The 23,322-nt window shown below is 40.9% G+C and overlaps 1 protein-coding gene across 1 annotated transcript in view; it reads left to right on the top strand.

Moving 5' to 3' along the window:
• The window catches only part of RSBN1L (round spermatid basic protein 1 like), a 109,488-nt gene that overhangs the window by 68,232 nt on the left and 17,934 nt on the right, over positions 1-23,322 (top strand). The window contains exon 3 of the mRNA XM_075857340.1: positions 8,448-9,082. Coding sequence (XP_075713455.1) covers positions 8,448-9,082 — 635 coding nt within the window. The remainder of the gene's footprint in view (positions 1-8,447; positions 9,083-23,322) is intronic.

Here is a 23,322-nt window from a genome sequence, read left to right on the forward strand (position 1 = left end):
AAACATTTGGCGTATTGATACGGCAATTTGCGGGAAGTCATAGCTTTCCATGGCGTACGCATACGGCAAATGTCGGGAAGGGGTTAAAGAAACCCCCCTCCCCAGGTGTTTTCCAGAATTTAGTGCTCGATGGATGTTGCAGAATGAAAAATTGCAATTTTTCCACAAAAAAGTTAATTTCAATTCCACATATGTTGTTCCTAGCTTGTGCCACTGGAGACATACACCTCATGAATAGTTAAGCGGGTTCTCCAGAGTACGGTTATACCCTATATGTGGTTATAAACTGCTGTTTGGGTACACTGCTGGGCTTGGAAGGACTGCAATTTTGCTTTTGGAGTGCAGATTTTGCTTGGTAGTAGTTTTGTTTGGGGTATTACTGGTATTTCTCTTTATATTCCGAAGGCATAAGTATGCTGTGCGGAGTATATAGGAGCATAATAAAGTGGTATAATAATGGAGTAAATTAATAATCCATTGATGTTATGGTACGCTTTGAAGCAATCCATGATGCACAGGATTTTCCGTGGCAGGTGTCAAACTGATAAATGGCGCCCATTCTTTTCTCTTTTTGGAACACACTCCACCGTTTCCTGAGTCCTTCTCCTCTTTGCAAGTTGAGGAACATCGCTGGGAAAGTGTCGCCCTGGTCCAATACGGGTGGTCTCACTTCCCAGGGCTTGGGCCCTACCCTTCCTGGTTCCCAAATATTAGGGCCTTGATAACCACCTCTTGCAACTGAAGAAATGTTCCCATCTTGCTTGCACACCTGGATAGCTCCTAAAATTACACAATGCCATCCGTATGATGTGCACGGCCAGCTTTATGTACCATGGGACATGGATATATGGTAAACCGGCGTTATGAACAAAATATCTGCGCTCTAGTATTACCTAGTCTTTTGGCTTCTTCCCTAGCCCAAATAGCGACTGATGACATGGAGTTTTTGTACTAGAAACTGCAGATGTATCAATAAGTCTGGTCCATCATTTTGCATCTTTGCATTCTTACAGTCGTAATGTTTTAACTTTTACCGATCTAGATGTATGAAGTTTTTTTTTTTTACTGGATGGGTTGTATTTTTTTTTAATGGCATCATTTTGGGTGCATATAATTTATTGAAAAACATATTTTTATTAATTTCGTGGGGGGGGGGGGCGGAAATAGAAAAAAACCCGCAATTCCATAATAGCTTTTGGGTTTCGTTTTTATGGCTCATCAGGCAGCATATATAGGACATGTTAAATTTATTCTGCTGGTCCGTTACAGTGATACCAAAGTTAGGCCTTGTTCACATCTGTGTTTGACTTTCCGTTGTTATGCTCTTTCAGAGGAGCAGAACAACGGAAAAACCCGTAGTGCTGGTTCTATTGCACGACTAATATGCCCGGCGGCTGACGGAACCCATTGACTTTAATAGGTTTAGTCGGGTTTACCATGGTTTTACCGCAAACAATAGCGCAAATCATGTTTTTGTATTGACGTATTCTTAGAGCCATAACTTTTTCTTTTTTCGTTAATGAAGTTGTGTCAGATCTGTTTTTTTCTGCGGGGCGAGCTGTAATTTTTCTTGATACCACCACGGGGGACTTCTTGATCAACTTTTATTCCATTTTGGTTTTCTTTTTTGGAAGAGAGGTGACAAAAAATGAGAGTTTCTGCAGGTCTTTATTATTTTTTATGGCGTTCGCGCATGGGATAAATAATGTGATATTTTTATAGTTCAGGTCGTTACGGGTGTGGCGGTACCAACTATGTATAGTTTTCATTTTTTCATTGTCATGGACTTGATAAGTGGGGGAATAAAAGTTATAGTTATATAGTTATAGAATACACTGCACTGCTTATGTACTTGCCATACCAACCATCAGCACCCTGCGATAGCTCGTAGGGGGCCAATGGAGTACAGAGGGATCTCCCTCCTTCTGTCAACTACTTAAATGCTGTTGTCACTATTTACCGCAGCATCTGGGTTAAACGGCTGGTATCTGAGCAGTGAAGGCGTACAATCTATTATGTATTAAATAGAAACACCTAGTAAGAATATCAAATTGTTTTTCAGGTAGCAGCAGGGTATTTTTTCCCCCATACACTGCACAGAATTAGGGTACGTGCACATGGCCGTATTACAGCTATGTTTTGTACTGAGCCAAAATAGGACTGCCATAGAGGTACATAAGATCTCTACTGTGATTTCTTCGTAAGCCTCTGATTTCATATGTACTCCGTTTATACAGAGGTATTTTCCACTAGATCCTTTTTTTTTCTAGGGGAGAATATCACCTGATGGAACCCATGCAGCTCTGTACTAAAGAGCCATATGGCCTCCGTCCATTGCGTACAGGTTTTGTGCCAGTATGCATGGACCCTTTTAAGATAATTTATTTTTAAACCGTTCTAAATGTTGTTTACTTTCAGAATATGTTTGGCGAGTAGATTGCAATTTGTTAGAACTGTGTAGGGAAATGGCAATAAACACATCTTGCTTAATGTGCGCCCACTCCTCACCAGGCACAGACTGCAGACAGGCTTCCATAAATAGTGTATCTCATCCATCCTGTGCTGCACAGACTGCAGACAGGCTTCCATAAATAGTGTATCTCATCCATCCTGCGCTGCACAGACTGCAGACAGGCTTCCATAAATAGTGTATCTCATCCATCCTGCGCTGCACAGACTGCAGACAGGCTTCCATAAATAGTGTATCTCATCCATCCTGCGCTGCACAGTTATGCTGCTGGTCTTTTTATTGATGTATATCCGAAGCTAAGCTGCATTCTTGAAAGAAACATTCTTTTGCTAATCATTTTGTCCTGCTAGTGAATTTGCACTTTGTATTTTTACTTGTTCCGAAGTGAAATTCGAATCCTATTCTCGGCATTTAAAAATAGTTTGTATAAACTTGAATTGAAGGGATTGTACAAGAATCGATAGTCATCGCCTATCTACAGGATAGGTAATAATTATGTGATTGCTTGGACCCCTACCGATCATGAGAACGAGGGTCCCGAACCCCCCATTCCTCATTACTGTCGACCGCGGTGAGGAAAACATTGAATGGAGCAGCGGTCGAGCATACGCCATGCCGCTCAATTCAAAGTCGTATGTGAATGACGGAAACAGCAGCAGCACATTGCTCGGCTGTTTCCATCAGTCCCATAGACAGAGTGGAGCGGCGGGCACGTGCTCCCTTCAAGCTCCTCTTCCCTGCGGCGGGGAATCGGGAGTTTGGGACCCCTGTTCTTGCGATCGGTGGGGTTCCCAGCGATCAGACAATTATCACCATGTTGTGGATAGGTGATAATTGTAGATTCTGGGACAACCCCTTTAAGGCCTTGGAAAACCCTTTCATGTGTATGGGTTCATTATTGATACTGTATTAACAATTCTGTTATGGGAGAATGAGGCATTTACCTGAAGAATCACTGTGATATAAACATAATATATCAATATAATATAAAGTCCCTCCCTAGTTCCTTTTTTGTTTTAATTGTGAATTGAAAGTATTTAGTAAAGATATATATATATTTTTTTGCTTTTCAATAATTTTTATTTGCTTTCTATCTCTGTCTTGATCTCTCTCCCACATGCAATATAAACCTTCACTTTTTTCACTTTGTTTGAGTGCGGCCTCATCTTTGAACACTCTACATATGTGGGCCACAGAGTCAGGGGCCCCACAGGATTTGCACCTTTTTTATAGTAAAGGCTGATGAGTGCTCATCCTCTAAGCATGAGCTGTAACTAACTGCTCCTGAACTTAGAAAAGCCTTTTGAGTATATCCGGGATCATAAAAAAAATCAGACCAAAGCTGTTTAACTCTATGATCGCTGCAGTCCGTGTTAGGGGAACCTTCTGCAGTCAGCCCTGTGGACCTAGAAAGAACCCCAGGACTGTCTGTTCAGTTTGCCTGCTGTTAGGGCACACTGTGTTGCCCTTACAGTGGCCTGTGCATAGTGACACAGTGTAATGTATTAACATGCAGGAGTATGCTAATACATAAGTAAAAAAATGAAGTTGGAAATAAAGTTATCCCTTTATGGTATTTAAAAAAAAAAAAAAAGTCCCTAAAAAGTAATTATTTTGCAGAAAATATATTTTATTGCCCATACGTTAGACAAGTGGAAAACCTAAGCATATTAGGTATCTACACTACCGTAATGACCTGAATAATTTAATAGGGAATTTAGCGCAAAACGTAAATGAGATTAAGAAAAAAAATGGAGCATATCGGTTTTTCCTATATTTACACCGCAAAGATAAATTATATAACTTACACAGTAAATTTGTTTTATACCCCCCCCCCCCCCCCCCAAACTACAAAAAAAAAAAACAACACAATTAAATAAAGTTATGTCTGCTGAAAGGCAGAGAGGCAAAAAACTGAAAAATGTAGCTGGTCATTAGGGTTGTTTCAGGCCTTAAGGGGTTAAGCATCATTGACCTAAAGTGCAAAAAACAAAATGAAAACATTTAACCTTTTCACTGCCAAGTAGGTAGAACATAAGTGTGTAAAGTGGTCTAATCTAAAACCCAGAATCTTGGCTTTCGAATGACACCAAAATCCGGGAAGCAGCACTCGCTTGATGTCGGGGAGCAGGATGAAAAGCTTTACTTTCTGGTTTAGGGTCAGTGTAATGGAGTGTTGAGAGAGGAACCTGCATGTGACAGCAAAAATAAAAATCACAGCCTGTTACTGTCCTTTATCCCCTTGTACCGCCTCCAGTGACCACAGGGGGGTGATACAGGAACTTTTTTTTCTTCATGTTCTCACCACCTATTACCAGTGAGATGATATATACTCTCAAATTGTCACAAATAGGGTGGTGTCCCGACCCCCTTTATATATTTTTTTTTACTTTCCTACTGCATGGATGAGAAGATGAGCAGTTATAAGGACGCGGAATTGCAGCACTCAAGTTTCCAAAAGATGTGTTGGTTTTTATTCACAGAGTAAAAAAACTTGTGCCTTTTCAACCCGTGTTGGGTCTATATTCTTGGTTTTCTCCTCTGTGATACTTACCTGGTTGTGCTGCTGATCTCCTGAAGATGAGCAGTTACACATCTAAGGACCCTTTTACACGGCCAATTAGCGGACAAACCAGCATTCATATGAACGCTCGTTCCCGATCGTTGCCCTGTGTAAAAAACGCTCGTTCATCGGCTAATTGTATAAATTATGCAGCAGGAAATATTCTGGTGGTCGGCCGCAAATCTCCCTCGTGTGCTGCAGACATAGTATATAACCCAGCGTTGCTCTGATTCACTCTCGTCTTGACTACTGTAACTCATTACTAGTCGGTCTTCCCCTCACTAAACTCTCCCCTCTCCAATCTATCCTCAATGCAGCAGCCAGGCTCATCTTTATGACCAACCGCTACACCAACGCCTCTACCCTCTGCCAGTCACTGCACTGGTTGCCCATCCCCTTCCGAATAAAATTCAAACTTATTACTCTCACCCACAAAGCTCTCCACAGTGCTGCACCTCCTTACATCTCCTCCCTCATCTCTGTCTACCACCCTACTCGGGCTCTACGTTCTGCCAACGACCTTAGATTAAAATCCTCCATAATCCGAACCTCCCACTACCGTCTCCAGGATTTCTCTCGTGCTGCACCCGTCCTCTGGAATGTGCTACCCCAGACAATCAGATTAATTCCCAATATCCACAGTTTTAAACGTGCCCTGAAAACACATCTATTTAGACAGGCCTATAACATTCCCTAATCTGACTCCTTTCCATGGCCCCCTTTTAGATTAGTCATCAGAATAAGACTCCCTCACACTCCTTCTCTTCATGTCCGTCATACACGGATACCGGCTGGTGAACGGCTCATGCAGCTTTATGTTACCACCGCATGTGTATAAAAATGGCCGGACTATTGTACAGAACAAACACTGTTACACTTTGTGTCTCCCTTATGTCCTCATAGATTGTAAGCTCTTGCGAGCAGGGTCCTCACTCCCCAGGTTTGAATTGTAAATGAACTTTGTCACTATGTAATGTCTGATCTTGTTTTCATGTTCCCTCTAAATTGTAAAGTGCTGCGTAATATGTTGGCGCTATATAAATAAAGATTATTATTATTATTATTATTAAAGGGGTGCCGATCAACAAGCTGCCTCCTTGATCGGCGCTCTTATTTACTGCACATACTGGGCCGTGTAATAGGACCTTAATAGCTACTGCGCCTACTCAGGACGCTTATCTGCTCCTATGATTCAGGTGTTCACCAGTATCCAGATCGCAGAGATCTTTGGTCTCTACGGGTTTTTGAAGATTTTCTCAACTTGTGTGCATATAGACATACGGTGCATATATTAACTCTGCCAATCTTGAACTTTTATTTTGTGTGTCTCACGCTATGCTTGGGTCAGACTTTTAGCCACAAACATGATTTTTATTTTTTAATGTGTTTTTTACACTGTGTAACACTTCACAATTGCATGGAGGTGCCCTTGAGTGAAAAGTTCTGAGTGCCATTTTTACAATGTTTAAGATGTTTACTTGAATAAAATATAAAGCTGTGGGGTAGAGCTGGGCAATTCTGACTTAAATCAAAATCACAATTAATTGAACATGTAGCCTCGAATACGCTTATTGAACGATTTAAGCCACACCCCTTTTACATGCCACACCCTCTATTTGCATGCTATGCCATTGAATTAATATTTATCCCCTGAGCCTGCTGTGTACTACTGTATATAATATACCCCCTGACAATGCCCCCATAGTGCTCTCCACACAGTATAATGCCCCATAGCTGTCCCTATAACTGCCCCCACACAGTATAATGCCCCTATAGTTGTCCTCCACACAGTACAATGCCCCCATAGCTGCCCCGACACAGTATAATGCCCCTATAGTTGTCCTCCACACAGTACAATGCCCCCATAGCTGCCCCCACACAGTATAATGCCCCCATAGCTGGCTCTATAGTATAATGCCTCCATAACTGACTTCCACGCAGTATAATACCCCTTAAGCTTCCCTCACACAGTATAATGCCCAATAACTGCCCCCACGCTGTATAATGGAACCACAGCTGCCCCCGATAGTGCCTGATAAAAATAATATACATACTGACCTAACCCTGTTCCAATGACATGTGGATGAGATCCTTCTGCTCCTCCGGTCTGTGTAGTTCGGCGCAGACGGGCACGATGACGTCACTGCCTCGTGTCCAGCAATGCATCGTGTATGGCAGAGCAGGGACCTTACAGTCCCCTGCTCTACCATTGCGTTCAATTGTATCTGCATCCTGAAGATGCAGATACAGTTTAAACCGGGAGAAAATAATTGATAGAACCGAAATTCGCAAGATGACGTTGATTTATTGCCCAGCCCTACTGTGGGGGTAGAGGATATCTTTTTTGGGTGATTTTAGGTTCATTTGTGTGTGAAAACTGTTGCGGTAGCGAACGGGTTAAAGCTTACATGTTGGTCAGATCACTCCACCTATAAATGTCTGGAGCTCTGTCACCACATTATAGTTCCCTATCTCCTACATAATCTGATCGGGGCTGTAATGTAGATGTAGTGGTTTTTATTTTTAAAAACAATAGTTTTTGACCAAGTTATAAACAATTTTAGATTTATGCGAATTAGTTTCTTAACAGACAACTGGGCGTGTTTTTACTTTTTACCAACTGGGTGTGAATGAGGAGTGTATGAGGCTGACCAATCAGTAACCAATCAGTGTCCTACACTTCTCATTGTTCCAGTCCAGCTTCTTTCACTGCAAAATCACACTGTAACAATGGTCTGGAACAATGAGAAGTGTATGACGCTGATTGGTCAGCGTCAAACACTTCTCTCCACAATGCCCAGTTGGTAAAAAGTAAAAACCCGCCCAGTTGTCTATTAAGAAACTAATTCGCATAAATCTAAAATGGTTTATAACTCGCTCAAAAATGATCGTTTTTCAAAACAAAAACCACAGTTCTCTACAGTACAGCGCCGATCAGATTATGTAGGAGATAGGGCACTTATAATCTTGAGATCCTTTTTAAGCAGCGGGGCCTAACATTGTGTGGTCTGCATTGCTGACAGGACCGTGGCAAGATTGCTGCCACAGCAAGTTGCCTCCATCCAGCAAGTTAATTATCCAGTATCTTCAGTATCCAGTATATTGTTCACAAGCCCTAAAAGGAAATTCAGAATTAAAATGGGTTCTCTCATAAACACAGCCCTTTTTTATGTGCCCTACTTGATCCCTACACTAGGCCTATCCAAATACAGAGCTAACATAGACCTGAAATATGCTCTTGTGACTGAGGTCTAAATCCAATATAAACTTTTGAGCAATAAGATTTTAACTTCTTTGGAAAGAAATTGGAATGCATATTATAAATGTTTTAAATCTGAATGGATATTAAAAAGACTTAAATTCGGGATCTCTGCAATAAACAATTTAAAAATGAACATTTTGTTTTCTTGGCAGGGTCTAATGAAAAGGCAAAACCAAGCACAGAAGAACTGCAAATAAAGAAAGTGAAGAAGAAAAAGAAAAAGAAACACAAAGAGGGTGAGAAACGCAAGCCGCCGAAAATGTACAGCAAATCAATTCAGACCATCTGCTCAGGACTGGTATCTGACATGGGGAAATATGACCGCCAGCAAGCCAAAGTAGGAATTTGTGAGGCTTTTAAGGACTTTGTGGTGAAGGTCGAGGAAAAGAAGGGGGTGGCAGAGAACGAATCTCCATTTTTGTCTCTGAAGGAGCCCCGTGTTCAGCACAAGCTCAAGCGATTGGACTCTCTGGAATTCAAGCACCTCATCCACATAGAACACCAGCCTAATGGCGGAGCATCCTTAATACACGCATACAGCAGTGAACTCTCTCACCTGTCTCCTGTGGAGATGGAAAGGTTTGCTGAGGAATTTGTTGGTCTGGCCTTTAGTGAAAATGAAAACTGTGCAGCTTATTATGTCATGGGGATTGTACATGGGGCAGCTACCTATTTACCTGACCTTTTGGATTACTTTTCCTACAACTTTCCCAACTCCCCAGTCAAAATGGAGATCTTGGGGAAGAAGGACATTGAGACAACAACCATTTCCAACTTCCATGCTCAGGTAAGTAGGTGGTTAGCTCACTTTTTCTTTGGTGTACGTTTAAATTGACCTGTCACTAGGTCATATAATGCAAACCGTTTATCTGACCTAAATCCTGCCTTCCCCCGATTGCAGCACCGTTTTGTTAAAAAGTTCTATGTACCCCAAAACGGTACAACAAGTACAGCTTGCCCCTCAAAAAACAAGCCCCCACACAGCTCCATCAAAAGAACATTTTAAAGTTCTGGGACTCAGAATGTGACACTTTATTTATTTTTTTTAATCCTATTTTGCTTTTATTTTAAGAAGGAAAACAAATTAAAATCCACAGCACACAAAAAGCACCTGTCTCCGCATCAGAATGTAAAATCTGCACTCAAAAAACGCATCAAAAATGCAATATTGAGTGCAGATTTTACCTGTGGAATTACTTGCATTTATTTACAATTTTGGTGCAGATTTTCGGCATCAAATGCCACAACGTGTGCATGTAATCTTAACCCCTTCCCTCTTTAGCCACTTTTGACCTTCCTGACCGAGCCTCATTTTTCAAATCTGACATGTGTCACTTTATGTGGTAATAACGTCGGAATGCTTGTACCTATCCAAGCGATTCTGAGATTGTTTTCTCGTGACACATTGAACTTTAAGATAGTGGTAAAATGTGGTCGATACATTCAGTATTTAATTGTGAAAAACGCCAAAATATAGTGAAAAATTGCAAATATTAGCATTTTTATCAATTTAAATGTATCTGCTTGTAAGACAGGCAGTTATAACACACAAAATTGTTGCTAATTAACATCCCCCATATGTCTACTTTAGATTGACATCGTTTTTTGAACATCATTTTATTTTTCTAGGACGTTACAAGGCTTAGAACTTTAGCAGCAATTTCTCACTTTTTCAAGAAAATTTCAAAAGGCTATTTTTACAGGGGCCAGTTCAGTTGTGAAGTGGCTTTGAGGGCCTTCTATATTAGAAACCCCCCACAAGTGACCCCATTTTGGAAACTATACCCCTTGAGGAAATTATCTAGGGGTATAGTGAGCATTTTGACCCCACAGGTTTTTTTGCAGAAATTATTGGAAGTAGGACGTGAAAATTAAAATCTAAATTTTTCCGAATAAAACTTAGGTTTAGTTAATTTTTTTTCATTTCCACAAGGACTAAAAGAGAAAAAGCACCACAGAATTCGTAGAGCAGTTTGTCCCAAGTAAAACAGTACCCCACATGTGGTCATAGACTGCGGTTTGGACACACGGCAGGGCTTAGAAGGGAAGGAACGGAATTTGGCTTTTGGAGCTCAAATTTAGCAGGAATGGTTTGCGGTGGCCATGTCGCATTTGCAAAGCCCCTGAGGGGACAAAAACAGTGGAAACCCCCCACAAGTGACCCCATTTTGGAAACGACACCCCTTGAGGAAATTATCTAGGGTTATAGTAAGCATTTTGACCCCACAGGTTTTTTGCAGAATTTATTGGAAGTAGGATGTGAAAATGAAAATCTAAATTTTTCCCAATAAAACGTAGGTTTAGCTAATTTTTTTTCATTCCCACAAGGACTAAAAGAGAAAAAGTACCACAACATTTGTAGAGCAGTTTGTCCCGAGTAAAACAGATGTGGTCATAGACTGCTGTTTGGACACACGGCAGGGCTTAGAAGGGAAGGAACGCCATTTGGCTTTTGGAGATCAAGTTTATTCAATTGGTTTTCGGGTGTCATGTCGCATTTGCAAAGCCCTAGAGAACAACCCCCAGAAGTGACCCCATTTGGGAAACTACAGCCCTAAAAAGAATTTGTCTAGGGGTATAGTGAGCATTTTGATCCCATAGGTTTTTTGCTGAAATAGGCCTTCAAAACTTTTTTTTTTTTACGGCGTTCACCGTTCGCTATAAATTACATATTTAATTTATTCTGCGGGTCGATGCGATTACGGCGATACCTTATGTATATAGTTTTTTTTATGTTTTATGGTGTTTGCACGATAAAATCACGGTTTTAAAAAAATTTTCATTTTTGTGTCGCCATAGTCTAAGAGCCACAACTTTTTTTTTTTCTATCAGGAAAGCTGTGTGAGGGATTGTTGTTTGCGGAACAAACCGTCGTTTTTATCGGTACAATTTTTGGGGACATGCGACTTTGATCCCTATTTATGAAAATTATTTGGGAGCTGAAGTGACTAAAAATAGCGATTCCGGTATAGTTTTTTTATTTTTTTTATGGCGGTCACCGTGCGGGATAAATTACATTATATGTTTATAGTTCAGGTCGTTACGGATGCAGCGATACCAATTATGCATAGTTTATTTTTTTTTATAAGGGAAAAAAAAAAAGGCAATTTTCTAATTTTATTATTTTGACATTTTACTTTTGTAAATTTTTTTGTACTTTTTTGTAACTTTTTTTTTTTTTTTTTAGTCCTTCTAGGGACTTGAAGATCCAATTCTTGGATCGTTATAATAATACCTGTCAGTTTCACACTGACAGGAGGCATATTAGGTCCTGCCTCTGACAGGACGTAATCGCCTTCAATAAATGGCAGACCCGAAGCCTTTGTTAGGCTTCCGGTTGCCATAGCAATCGCCGCCCCCCCCCCCCCCGTAACAATCGGCCCCGCAATCACGTAGCGGGGTGCCGATGTTGCCATAACAACTTAAATGCGGCAGTCACTATTGACTGCCGCAATTAAGGGGTTAATCGGTTCGCATCACCGCTGTGATCCCACCCGATGTTTTCCCCCAGTACTAAGGCTACTAGTAGAAGCCTGTACTGGGAGATGCCGGGCTGCGGGGAGCATCTGTGTGCTCTGTTAGGAGTACACGTAGATTAACGGGCTGCAGGCAAAAGGACCAGCTCTGCAGCCCGTTAATCTACGTGGGGTGGTCGGGAAGGGGTTAACCCAGGGGTGGGCAAACTTTTTGACTCGCGGGCCACAATGGGTTCTAAAATTTGACAGAGGGGCCGGGCCAGGAGCATTTGGAGGGAGTGTTTGGGCCGGATATACTAAAGCATTAAATGTAGTGTGTGCAAACCTCATAGCACAGTAAGAACACTACAACCCAATTTATTAATTGTCTTTCAAATGTGAAAAATAGCCCTTATCCGTTAATAAATTTGTCTCAAGGAATATGCAAGATATGGCATTTACATACTATTTCGCAGATACTGGGAGGAGGAAATGTAAATAGATTAAAATAACATACGCACTGTGATTTATCAAGAAAAAAGTTCTGTTGACTCTGTAAATTAGCTGCCAACCTCTGAGCAGTAGCCGCCCGTTCTTGTGTTGACTGCTTGCTAGCATAGTTTGCATGCTTCGTGGCAAAGTGACGGCTGATATTGTACTCTTTGAAAACCGAAGGGCTTAATGGTGACGTGAAACGAAGTGAAAATTAAAGTGAAATAAAGAGAAATACGCGCCACTTTAACAACGGTCAATGTGTTTTGAGTGCGCCATCTATTGGGAAAACGTGGGCATTGCAGGGAAAGGGGAAAAAAAAGGAGGTTTTTACTATAATTTGGACAAGTTCGGCGGGCCGGATTAAAAAGCCTAACGGGCCGTATGTGGCCCGCGGGCCGTAGTTTGCCCATGTCTGGGTTAACCAGTTCAGGATCGGGCTATTTTGAGCATTCAGGACCAGACACCGTTTAGCCATTTTTAGCACACGATAGTTAAATGGCTATAACTTATTTATTTGTTGGGCTAACTAAGTGATTTTTGCGATGTTTTTTCCGTAGACCATGCAGGTTTCTTTTTTTTAATCGTTTTTATACACATCCTTTTTGCTATTTTAGAATTATTATTCTTAAAGTTTAAAAATAATAGTAAAAAAAATAAGCTTTTTTAGGTTTCAGCTATTTGTTTTGGTAATAACATAGTTTTACCCTAAAATAGACCTTTTATTTGTGATAGTCATTGTCTACCGTAATTTTTAATATATTACATGTCTATATTAGGGTAATTGGGTCCGGGCTAGCGTTACGACAGTGATTGGCGGGAGGGGAAAGTTTTTTTGGGATGGGTATTTTATGTGTATTTATTTATTAATATTTTTTGCACTTTACTTTACTTTACTTTTATTTCTTTATTACTAATGGTCTGTCCCTCAAAGGTAAAAAAAAAGACCTTTGGCGAACTTTATATATTTTTTTTCTTTCTTTTACACCATCTTTTCCACTAACTAGAGCTGCACAGCAGCCCCAGTTGCAGGGGAAATCAGCCCTCTCATAGTGACTGTCACGAATAGGGCTGTGCTGGGTCTAGTTAGACCCAGCAGCAGTCTGTCAGTAACGGCACCCAGCGATCATGTGACCAGTCACATGAACACTGGGAGCAATAGAGACAGCAGCGTGGCCGCTGCCTCTGTTCCTATACACAGCGATCATTGAGCGCTGTGTAAAAGGGATCGAAGAAGACAGAAGCAGCGAAAGCTGCTTCTATCCTCTCCTCAGGGTCCCTGGCAGTCACTGATAGCCGGAGACCCGACATTCAGCTGCCCGATCGCGTGGGCAGCAAGTTAAAACCCGAGCCGTAGAAAGTCTATGGCTCGGGTTTTAAGGACCCTGACCGCTGGCCGTAAAAACACAGCCAGCGGTCGGGAACCAGTTAAGAAAGGCATGGATGTTTTTCTCATGAGATTTGGGTAGCTAATTTGGGGATGATAATACTGAAATATTTGAATTCCGTTACCAGTGGCAGGTTGTGGTATATATCCGGCCACCCGGCGTCCCATAATGGCATGAGAGCTGATTTGCACCACTTAATTTGAAGGCCTGAAAACGTGCCTAAGTCATCAAACATATGAATAGCCCTAGGCAGCGATACATCAGGATCCACCATAAATAATACTAGATCTGCATACAGACCCACTTGTCTTCCCTGCTACCTGAAGTGATACCTCGATATATGGAGTTCAATTGCTATAGCAAATAAGAGGCGATAATGGACACCGCTGACGAGTGCCCCTGCCCAAAGGAAAGAAGCTCGAACATTGACCATTCAATAGAATATCGGCCCTAGGCTTTTTATATAATATAGATACCCATTAAATAAATCCGGGGCCTATGCCAAAGTGACTCAGTATCTCTAACCGATATTGCTATTCCCCCTAGTCAAAGGCTTTGGCAGCATCGATAAAAGATGGTGCCCACCTCTTCTCCCTGGCCACTCCCACTTGGGAAACCACCTGGACTCTCCATATGTTGTCTGTAGTACTCTTGCCCTGAATAAGTCCAGATTGATCTGAATTGATGATATTAAGCATAACTGAGTTCAGGCGATTAGCTAGGATTTTTGTCAGGACCTTTTATAGTCGACATTTAATAGTGATAGGGGCTGATAAGACCCACATTCCACGGGATCCTTATCTGGTTTCAGGAGCACCACAACAGTAGCATCATATAAGGATTCCGGGAGTGTATTCGTGTCCAGGGCATGCTGAATCATCTAAAGGAGGGATGGGCCCAACTGCTCACCGTATCTGGAGTATTCTTCTACAGGGATGCCATTAGGGCCTGGTGACTACCCCTTTGGCCATATCAGAAATTGCCTTTTCTATTTCTACCAAAGTGAGGGTCCGCATCAAGTGGTTGTCGGTCCTCCATCGTTAAATGTGGGAAATGAAGTGTCTAGTTATGTTGTCATATCGGCCTGACTACTAGTAAATTGAGTATTGCTGTTGGTAGAATTCTTTAAATCTGTTTTAGGGCCGGTTCGGTTTCCGTTCAGGGGTTCCGTCAGAGGTTTCCGTCGGGTGAACCCCTCAACGGAAAGTCAAACGGAAACCATAGCTTCCGTTTGCATCACCATTTATATCAATGGTGACGGAAACATTGCTAATTTGTGACGGAATCAATAGCACAGTTGACTGCCATTGATATCAATAAGGTTTCTATTTGACTTTACATTTAGGGGTTCCACGACGGAAACCTTCCACGGAGCCCCTGAACGCAAACACATGTGAATCGGCCCTAAAACTTGAGCATTTTCGACAAGGGTTTCCCCCTGATCAGAAGCTATCTTAACCCCTTCCCGACGTAAACAACTTTTCAGATTTTAATTTTAGTCTTTTCCTCCCCGCCTCCCAAAAGCCATAACTTTTTAATTTTTATGGGACGAGTTGTAGTTTTTCGTAGCGCCATTTATTGTGCCATATAATGTACTAGGAAGTGTGAAAAAAATCATTTGTGGGGTAGAAAATTAAAAAAAGCTTCTTTTTTGCGGGATAAGCTGTAGTTTTAAATGCTACCATTTTGGGGTACATGTGACGTTTAGATCACTTTTTTTTCTGTTTTTTTTGTTGGAATTGAGGTGACCAAAAAATAGCGATTCTGGCATTTTACAGTTTGTTTTTTTTACGGCGTACACAGTGCGGGGGAAAAATGGGCAAAGGTTTTTTTTTTTTTTTTTTTAAATTCGTTTCAATTAGGGGACTTCTACCAGCGATTTGTTGGATCACTTGGACTATATACTGCAATACTAATGTATTGCAGTATATAGTCTTTCTGACAGGCTTCTATTAAAGAGGCACCAGTTTATAACTGCCCTATCTTCTACCTAATCTAATAGGCGCTTTAACCCCTTAGTGACCACTAATACGCCTTTTTACGTCGGTCACTAATGGGCTTTAGGCTAGGCTGACGCCTTTTCACGTCAGCCTAGTCTAAGTCCTGCACGGGTCTCCCGTGCAGGCAGGAGCCGGGGCTCTGCTGTCTGATGACAGCTGAGCTCCTGCTCCAACGCCCGCGATCGAAGTTTACTTCGATCACGGCTGTTTAACCCGTTAAATGCCGCCGTCAATAGCGACCGCGGCATTTAACTTTGTTTACAGAGGGAGTGCGCTCCCTCTGTCACCCATCGGCGGCCCGCGAATGCAATCGCGGGTCTCCGATGGGGTGTCATGGCAGCCGGGGGCCTGATAAAAGCCCCCAGGTCTGCCCTGGACATATGCCTGTTAGGACGCGCCGGAGGCACGTCCTAACAGATTGCCTGTCAGATTTACACTGACAGGCAATAATGCTCTGGTATACGAAGTATACCAGAGCATTATATCAGTGATCTGAAGGTCGCACAGTAAAGTCCCCTAGTGGGACAAATAAAATAAGTCACCAATGTGAAATAAAGATTATTAATAAAAAGTACAATAAAAAAATAAATCCATTTTTTTCCATAAAAAGTGGTTTTATTTAGTAAAAGTGTAAAAAAAAAAAAGTACACATATGTGGTATCGCTACGACCGTAATGACTCCATTAATAAGTTAATATGTAATTTAAACCGCAAAGTGAACACCGTAAACAAAAAACGCAAAAAAACATGGCGAAATTGCAATTTTTTTCCATTGCCCCCCAAAAAAGTCATAATAAAAATGAATCAATAAGTCCCATGTACCCCAAAACAGTACCATTCAAAACTACGTCTTGTCCCGCAGAAAACAAGCCCAAAAAATCACTACATTGATGGAAAAATAAAAAAGTTACGATTCTTGGAAAGCGATGATGCAAAAACAAATAATTTTAGTTCAAAAGAGTTTTTATTGTGCAAAAGTCGTAAAACATAAAAAAATCTCGAAATATGTGGTATCGCCGTAATCGTACCGACCCATAGAATAAAGGTAACATGTTATTTACGTCGCATAGTGAACGGCGTCAATTTAAAAACGCATAGAACAATGGCGGAATTTCAGTTTTTTTTTATAATCCCCCCCCCCCCCCAAAAAAGGTTAATAAAAGTTAATACAAAAATTATATGTACCCAAAAATGGTGCTATTAAAAAGCACAACTAATCCCGCAAAAAACAAGTCCTCATACAGCTATGTAGACGAAAAAATATAAAAGTTACAGCTCTTTGAATGCGACTATAGAAAAACGAATAAAATAGCTTGGTCATTAGGGCCTAAAATGGGCTGGTCACTAAGGGGTTAATAAAGATAATTAATGTGGTGTTTTTTTTTTTAAAACGTTTATTTTTGACAAAGATATGAGCATTTTATGTGTTATGCAAGTTTGTTCTTAATGCCCAAGTTGGAGTTTTTTTTTTTACTTTTCACCAAGTGGGCGTTGTAGAGAGAAGTGTATGACGCTGACCAATCGGCGTCATACACTTCTCTTCATTCATGTTTATGTTCCGCTGTACTCACAGCACAGCGTGATCTAGAGCCAGGAGGCGATGTGTTTTCATTCTCCCGACACTCCGAAAAGTTAATGTGGGAGTGAGTGACAGCACAGCGTGATCTCGCTGTGCTGTGAGTACAGCTGAATATGAATAAAGAGAAGTGTATGACGCTGATTGGTCAGCGTCATACATTTCTCCTTACAACGCCCACTTGGGCATTAAGAACAAATTTGCATAACACTTAAAATGCTAATAACTTTGTCAAAAATAAGTTGTTTTTTTAAATTAAAAAAAGTAAAGTGCAAAAAAATTGATAAGAAATACACATAAAATACCCACCCCAAAAAAAAAATGTCCCCGTCCCCCCCGCCAATCGTTGTCTTAACGCTAGCCCTGACACGATTACCCTAATATAGACATGTAATATATTAAAATTTACGGTAGACAATGACTCACAAATAAAAGGTCTATTTTAGGGCAAAACTGTGTTACCAAAAAAAAAAAAATTGCTGAAAAGTAAAAAAGCTTATTTTTTTACTATTATTTTCGAACTTTAGGCCTAAAAATTCTAAAATCGCAAAAAGGATGTGTATAAAAATGATAAAAAAAGAAACCTGCATTGTCTACAGAAAAAACATCGCAAAAATCACGTCGCTAGCCCAACAAATAAAGTTATAGCCATTTAACGAACGTGTGCTAAAAATGGCTAAACGGTGTCAAAATAGCCCGGTCCTGAACTAGTTAAAGCGCCTATTACATTAGGTAGGAGATAGGGCAGTTATAAACTGGTGACAGAGCCTCTTTAAGTCCTGCCAGAGGCAGGGCTTAACCCCTTAACGACCAAGGACGAAAATGTACGTCATGGTCGGCTGCTAGTTCCCGCACCATGACGTACATTTTCGTCCGCATTTCAAACTGTCACTCTGTGTAAACACAGAGTGACAGACCCGCGCTGACAGCTGTCCCCGACAGCTGAGACATCAGCCTCGCCGGACAGCGGACCATCGCCGCTGATTTCGGCAGTTAACCCCTTAAGTGCGGCGACGGATTGCCGTCGCCGCATTTAAGTGGTTTGAAGCACATCAGCAGCCCCCACGAAGTGATCGTGGGGGCTACCGATGCTTGTCACGGCAATCGGAGGTCAGATAATGACCTCCGGGTTGCCATGCACGGAAGCCTCGGAGGAACAGCCTCCGGCCGTTCCTCCTCTGCTTCCTGTCAGTGTGACAGTCACGTCACAATGACAGTTAGAGTACATTACACTACGTGTGTAGTGTAATGTACTCTAGCAGCGATCAAAGCTGCAAGACTAAGTGTCCCCTAGTGGGACAAGTTAAAAAAGTAAAAAAAAGTAATAAAAATGTTTTAAAAAAAGTGTAAAAATAAAAGTTATAAGTTCTATAAACACTAAATGCTTTTTTTCCTATAATAAGACTTTTATTATAGAAAAAAAATGAACACGTTAAAGTACACATATCTGGTATCACCGCGTTCGTAACGAACCCAACTATAATGTTATTTTTCCCGCACGATGAACACCCCAAAAAAAATCAATAAAAAACTACGACAGAATCGCAATTTTTTGGGTCACCACCGCTCCCTAAATAAAGAATAAAAAGTGATCAAAAAGTCGCATGTACCCGAAAATAGTACCAAATAAAAACTTCTATCCGTCCCGCAAAAACAAGCCCTTACACAGCTTTTTTGACTAAAAAATTAAAAAATTATGGCTCTCAGAATATGGTGACACAGAAATTTTTTTTTTTATAAATAAGTCATTTTATTGCGCAAACGCTAAAAAAAAGGACCAAACCTATATACATATGGTATCGCCGTAATCGTACCGACCCGCAGAATAAAGTAAAAATGTCATTTATTGCGTACGGTGAGCGCCGCAAAAAAAAAACCTGAAAAAACGGTGTCAGAATTCCTGTTTTTTGCTCAGGATTGCAAAAAAATTGAATAAAAAGTGATCAAAAAAAATCGCACGTACCCCAAAATGGTACCAATGAAAACTACAGATTGTCCCGCAACAAATAAGCCTTCACACCACTCTATTGATGGAAAAATAAAAAAGTTATGGCTCTTGGAAAGCGGGGAGTGAAAATCTAAAATATGAAAGCAAAAAATGGATCAGTCCTGAAAGGGTTAATTCATTTCTAATGAAAAAACGTATGATCACATGTGGGGTATTTCCGTACTCGGGAGAAATTGCTTTATTAAAAAATGGTTGTTTTTTTCCTCCTTTATCCCTTGTGAAAATGAGAAAATGCAACATTTTAGTGGAAAAAATTTTGATATTAATTTTCGCGCCCTAATTCTAATAAACTCTGCAAAAGACCCGTGGGGTCTAAATGCTCACTATACCCCTAGAAAAATTCCTTGAAGGTTTTTCCAAAATGGGGTCACTTTTGGTGGGTTTCCACTGTTTTGGTCCCTCCAGTGCATTGCAAATGCGACATGGCACCGAAAACCATTCCAGCAAAATCATAAATCCAAATGGCGCTCCTTCCATTCTGAGCCCTGCTGTGGTTCCAAACAGCAGTTTATTACCACATATGGGGTATTGTCGTAATCGGGAGACATTGCTTTACAAATGTTGGGGTGCATTTTCTTCGTTATTCCTTGTAAATAATAAAAATGTCTATGTTGTTTCAGAAAAAAAGTACATTTTAATTCTTACAGACTAATTTCAATATATTTAGCGAAAAACCTGTGTGGTCAAAATGCTAACTATACCCCTAGATAAATACCTTAAGGGGTCTAGTTTTCGAAATGGGGTCGTTTATGGGGAGTTTCTATCATTCTGGCAGCTCAAAGCCTCTCCAAATGTACATTGGGGCCTAAAACATTTTCAAGCAAAATATGAGTCCTGAAAGCCTCCGGGTGTTCCCTTCCTTTGGGGCCCTGCCGTGTGTCCAAACAACGCATTAGGGCCACAATGTGGGTATTTTTGAAAACAGGAGAAAGAGGGTGATAGATTTTGGGGTGTGTTTCTTCATTTTCATGGTCGCTTTACAAAGAAATCGGTCTTCAAACAAATACTTTTATGAAAAAAGTGAAATTATTATTTTTTTCACCTGCTATGCATTAAATTTAGCAAAGAACTGTGTGGTCAAAATAATTACTATACCCCTAAATAAATACCTTATGGGGTCTAGTTTTCTAAATGGGGTCGTTTATGGGGAGTTTCTATCGTTCTGGCAGCTCAAAGCTTCTCCAAATGTACAGTGGGGCCTAAAACATTTTCAAGCAAAATATGAGTCCTGAAAGCCTCCGGGTGCTCCCTTCATTTTGGGTCCTGCCGTGTGTCCAGGCAGCGCATTAGGGCCACAATGTTGGTATTTTTGAAAACAGGAGAAACAGGGTGATAGATTTTGTGGTGTGTTTCTTCATTCTCATGGTCGCTTTACAAAGAAATTGGTCTTCAAACTGATACTTTTATGAAAAAAGTGAATTTTTTTTTTTTTTCACCTGCTATGTATTAAATTTAGCAAAAAACTGTGGCGTCAAAATACTTACTATACCCTTAGGTAAATACCTTAAGGGGTCTAGTTTTCTAAATGGGGTCATTTGTGGGGGTTTCCATCACTCTGAGACCTATGAGCCTCTGAAAACCTGGCTTGGTGCCGGAAAACAAAATGTACTTCAAAATTTATAAAATTATTATTCAATTTGTAAGTCCTCTAAATTGCTGAAAATTTATTTTATTTTTTCAAAAGTGCTGCCAAAATGGAGTAAAGAGATGGAAATATATATTTAATTAAAAAAATTGTACAGTATGTGTGTACATATGTGACCTATTGCAGTTAAAAATAGGGGAAAATGGTAATTTTTACAAAATTTCTTCAATTTTTCTATTTTTTTATTAATTTCCGCAAATCGTATCAGTCTACTTTTACCACTAAAATAAAGTACAACATGTGACGAAAAAAACAATGTCAGAATTACTTGGATATTCAAAACTTTCACAGAGTTATTCTCTGATAAAGTCAGACATACCAGATTTGACAAATCTGGCTTGGTCATTAAGGTACAAACATGCCCGGTCATTAAGGGGTTAATAGGAGCACAAAGATGGCACACCTGGACGATGAGCTGCTAGAGGGGGTCACGCCCCTCCCTCTTTCTAACTATTTAAATGCCGCGGTTGCTATTGACTGCGGCTTTTAACGGGGAAAAGGATCGTGCTCGAGCGTGATCCTGCTTGTTACTGTGAAGTGTCGGCTGTAACGTACAGCCGGATCGTATGGTGCAGGAGTCCCCTTCAAATCCCCCCCAGCCGGCTAGGACGTAGTCATACATCAAATGTCGGGAAGGGGTTAAGTATAGCAGGTGAGGAGGCAAAAGTTTTGGTGGACAATGTGGACCAGGAGCTTACTATTGATTCCCTTTCTTTATTCGTATAATCCCTAGCCAAGCTCTCCTCATGTCTAGCAGATTTCCTCTTAATGAAGGATATTGTGGACCTAAGGCCTTATTCACACGAGCGTATTTCAAGTCCCTGTTACGCGCGTTAAAACAGACGTCACACGAACCTATGCAAGTCAATTGGGCCATTCCGACATTCCGTGTTTTTCACGTAGTGTGTGTCCGCTAAGTGAAACTCACTGCATGTCCTATACTTGTGTGGTTTTTTGCGCATCACGCACCCATTGATGTCAATGCGTGAAAATCACGGACGGCACACGGATGCACATCCGTGTGCTGTCCATGATTCCTGCACCAGTTGCTAAAGAAATGATGAGAAAAAGAAAAACCCCCTCCTTCAGTTTTTTTTGCTGACTTAAAAAATGCAGACGCGCACTGTACACGGATGTTACATGGAACTGCAACGCAGGAAAAACGATGTGCTTTTTACGCACGCAAAATGGACACGTTCGTGTGAATTAGACCTTAGGCAGCCTCGCAAATGTGTTTTCAATGTTTCCCAAAGCAAGGCAGCATTCGTGTTGACCAAATGAAGGTCCAAGAAAGTATTAAGTTGGTCAGGTATCCTGTCCTGCTCCCCAATAAGCTTGAGCCAGGAGCGATGAACCCTTCAGCTGGACACAGATCCAATGCTGGATACTTTTAGTTCTATACACAGTGACTGGTCGGATAACCCCTCACTCACATCATAATAAATATCTATAATGGCTGTGGAAACTGAGGCTGTACCAAATGCATAATCTATGCGGGAGAGAGTATCTCTACCAGACGAATTTCAGAAATACACTATCAGCGATGTCTGTGCCTCCAAAGGTCTGTCCATCCCTCCTCATAAAGGAATTTTTGCAAAAATGTTAGGTCGGAGGTGAAATTTCTGGGTCTAAAATCATATTGCAGTCTCCCATACATATAATCCTCGTCTCAGGGTGTTAACCTGCAAAGAGGTCAGCCTGGTGGAGGAGGAACATGCTGGAAGTCGGGGTACGCTTGTCTAGAGAAAGAGGTATGAGTGGAGTGACCAGACCTCTGCACCCATGCTTTAGACAGATACTTAGTAGTACAGGAAGTCAAATGAGTCTCCTGATCACAACGTATCGTATCTGTGGTGCAATTCTTCTCACATAGAAGAGCGCAATCCTTTTTTTTTTTCTGGATTACCCATACCTCTAACATTCCAACTCCGTCGTTTTAAAGGGAATGTGACGCTAATTAAACCTTTTCTTTTTTAAAGTAAGTTACTTATTTCTATTATATTTTTTAAGTTTTTTGCTGTATTTTTTTTTTTTCTTCCACATGCTGGAAAGTATTAAAAATTAAATAATAATTTGACGTGTTTTCCTATGTTGGACACCAGAGGGAGCACTTCTCAGAATTACAGCAAGATGAATAAGACAAAGCAACCTGACTCACAGCTGCTGTAAATGTGGGAGGGAATCTCACCCTCTCCCCCCCCCCCCCCCTCTACCTATTTTTGGCTACAAGCCAGGAAAAGGTGTTTTCAAATTGCTAAGCATTGTCCGGCTGCCATTTTGGGAGTGATTGTACAAATGGCAGCTGGCAGAAGCTATAGGACACACCAAAAGGCTATGGGTATGTTCACACACTTAAAAAAAAAAGTCTGAAAATACGGAGCTGTTATCATGGGAAAACAGCTCCTGATTTTCAGCAGTTTTTTTTTAATCAAACTCGTGTTTTTCACTGCGTTTTTTACGGCT

The sequence above is a fragment of the Rhinoderma darwinii genome, chromosome 3 (assembly GCF_050947455.1).
Source record: "Rhinoderma darwinii isolate aRhiDar2 chromosome 3, aRhiDar2.hap1, whole genome shotgun sequence".
NCBI classification, from domain to species: Eukaryota; Metazoa; Chordata; class Amphibia; order Anura; family Rhinodermatidae; genus Rhinoderma; species Rhinoderma darwinii.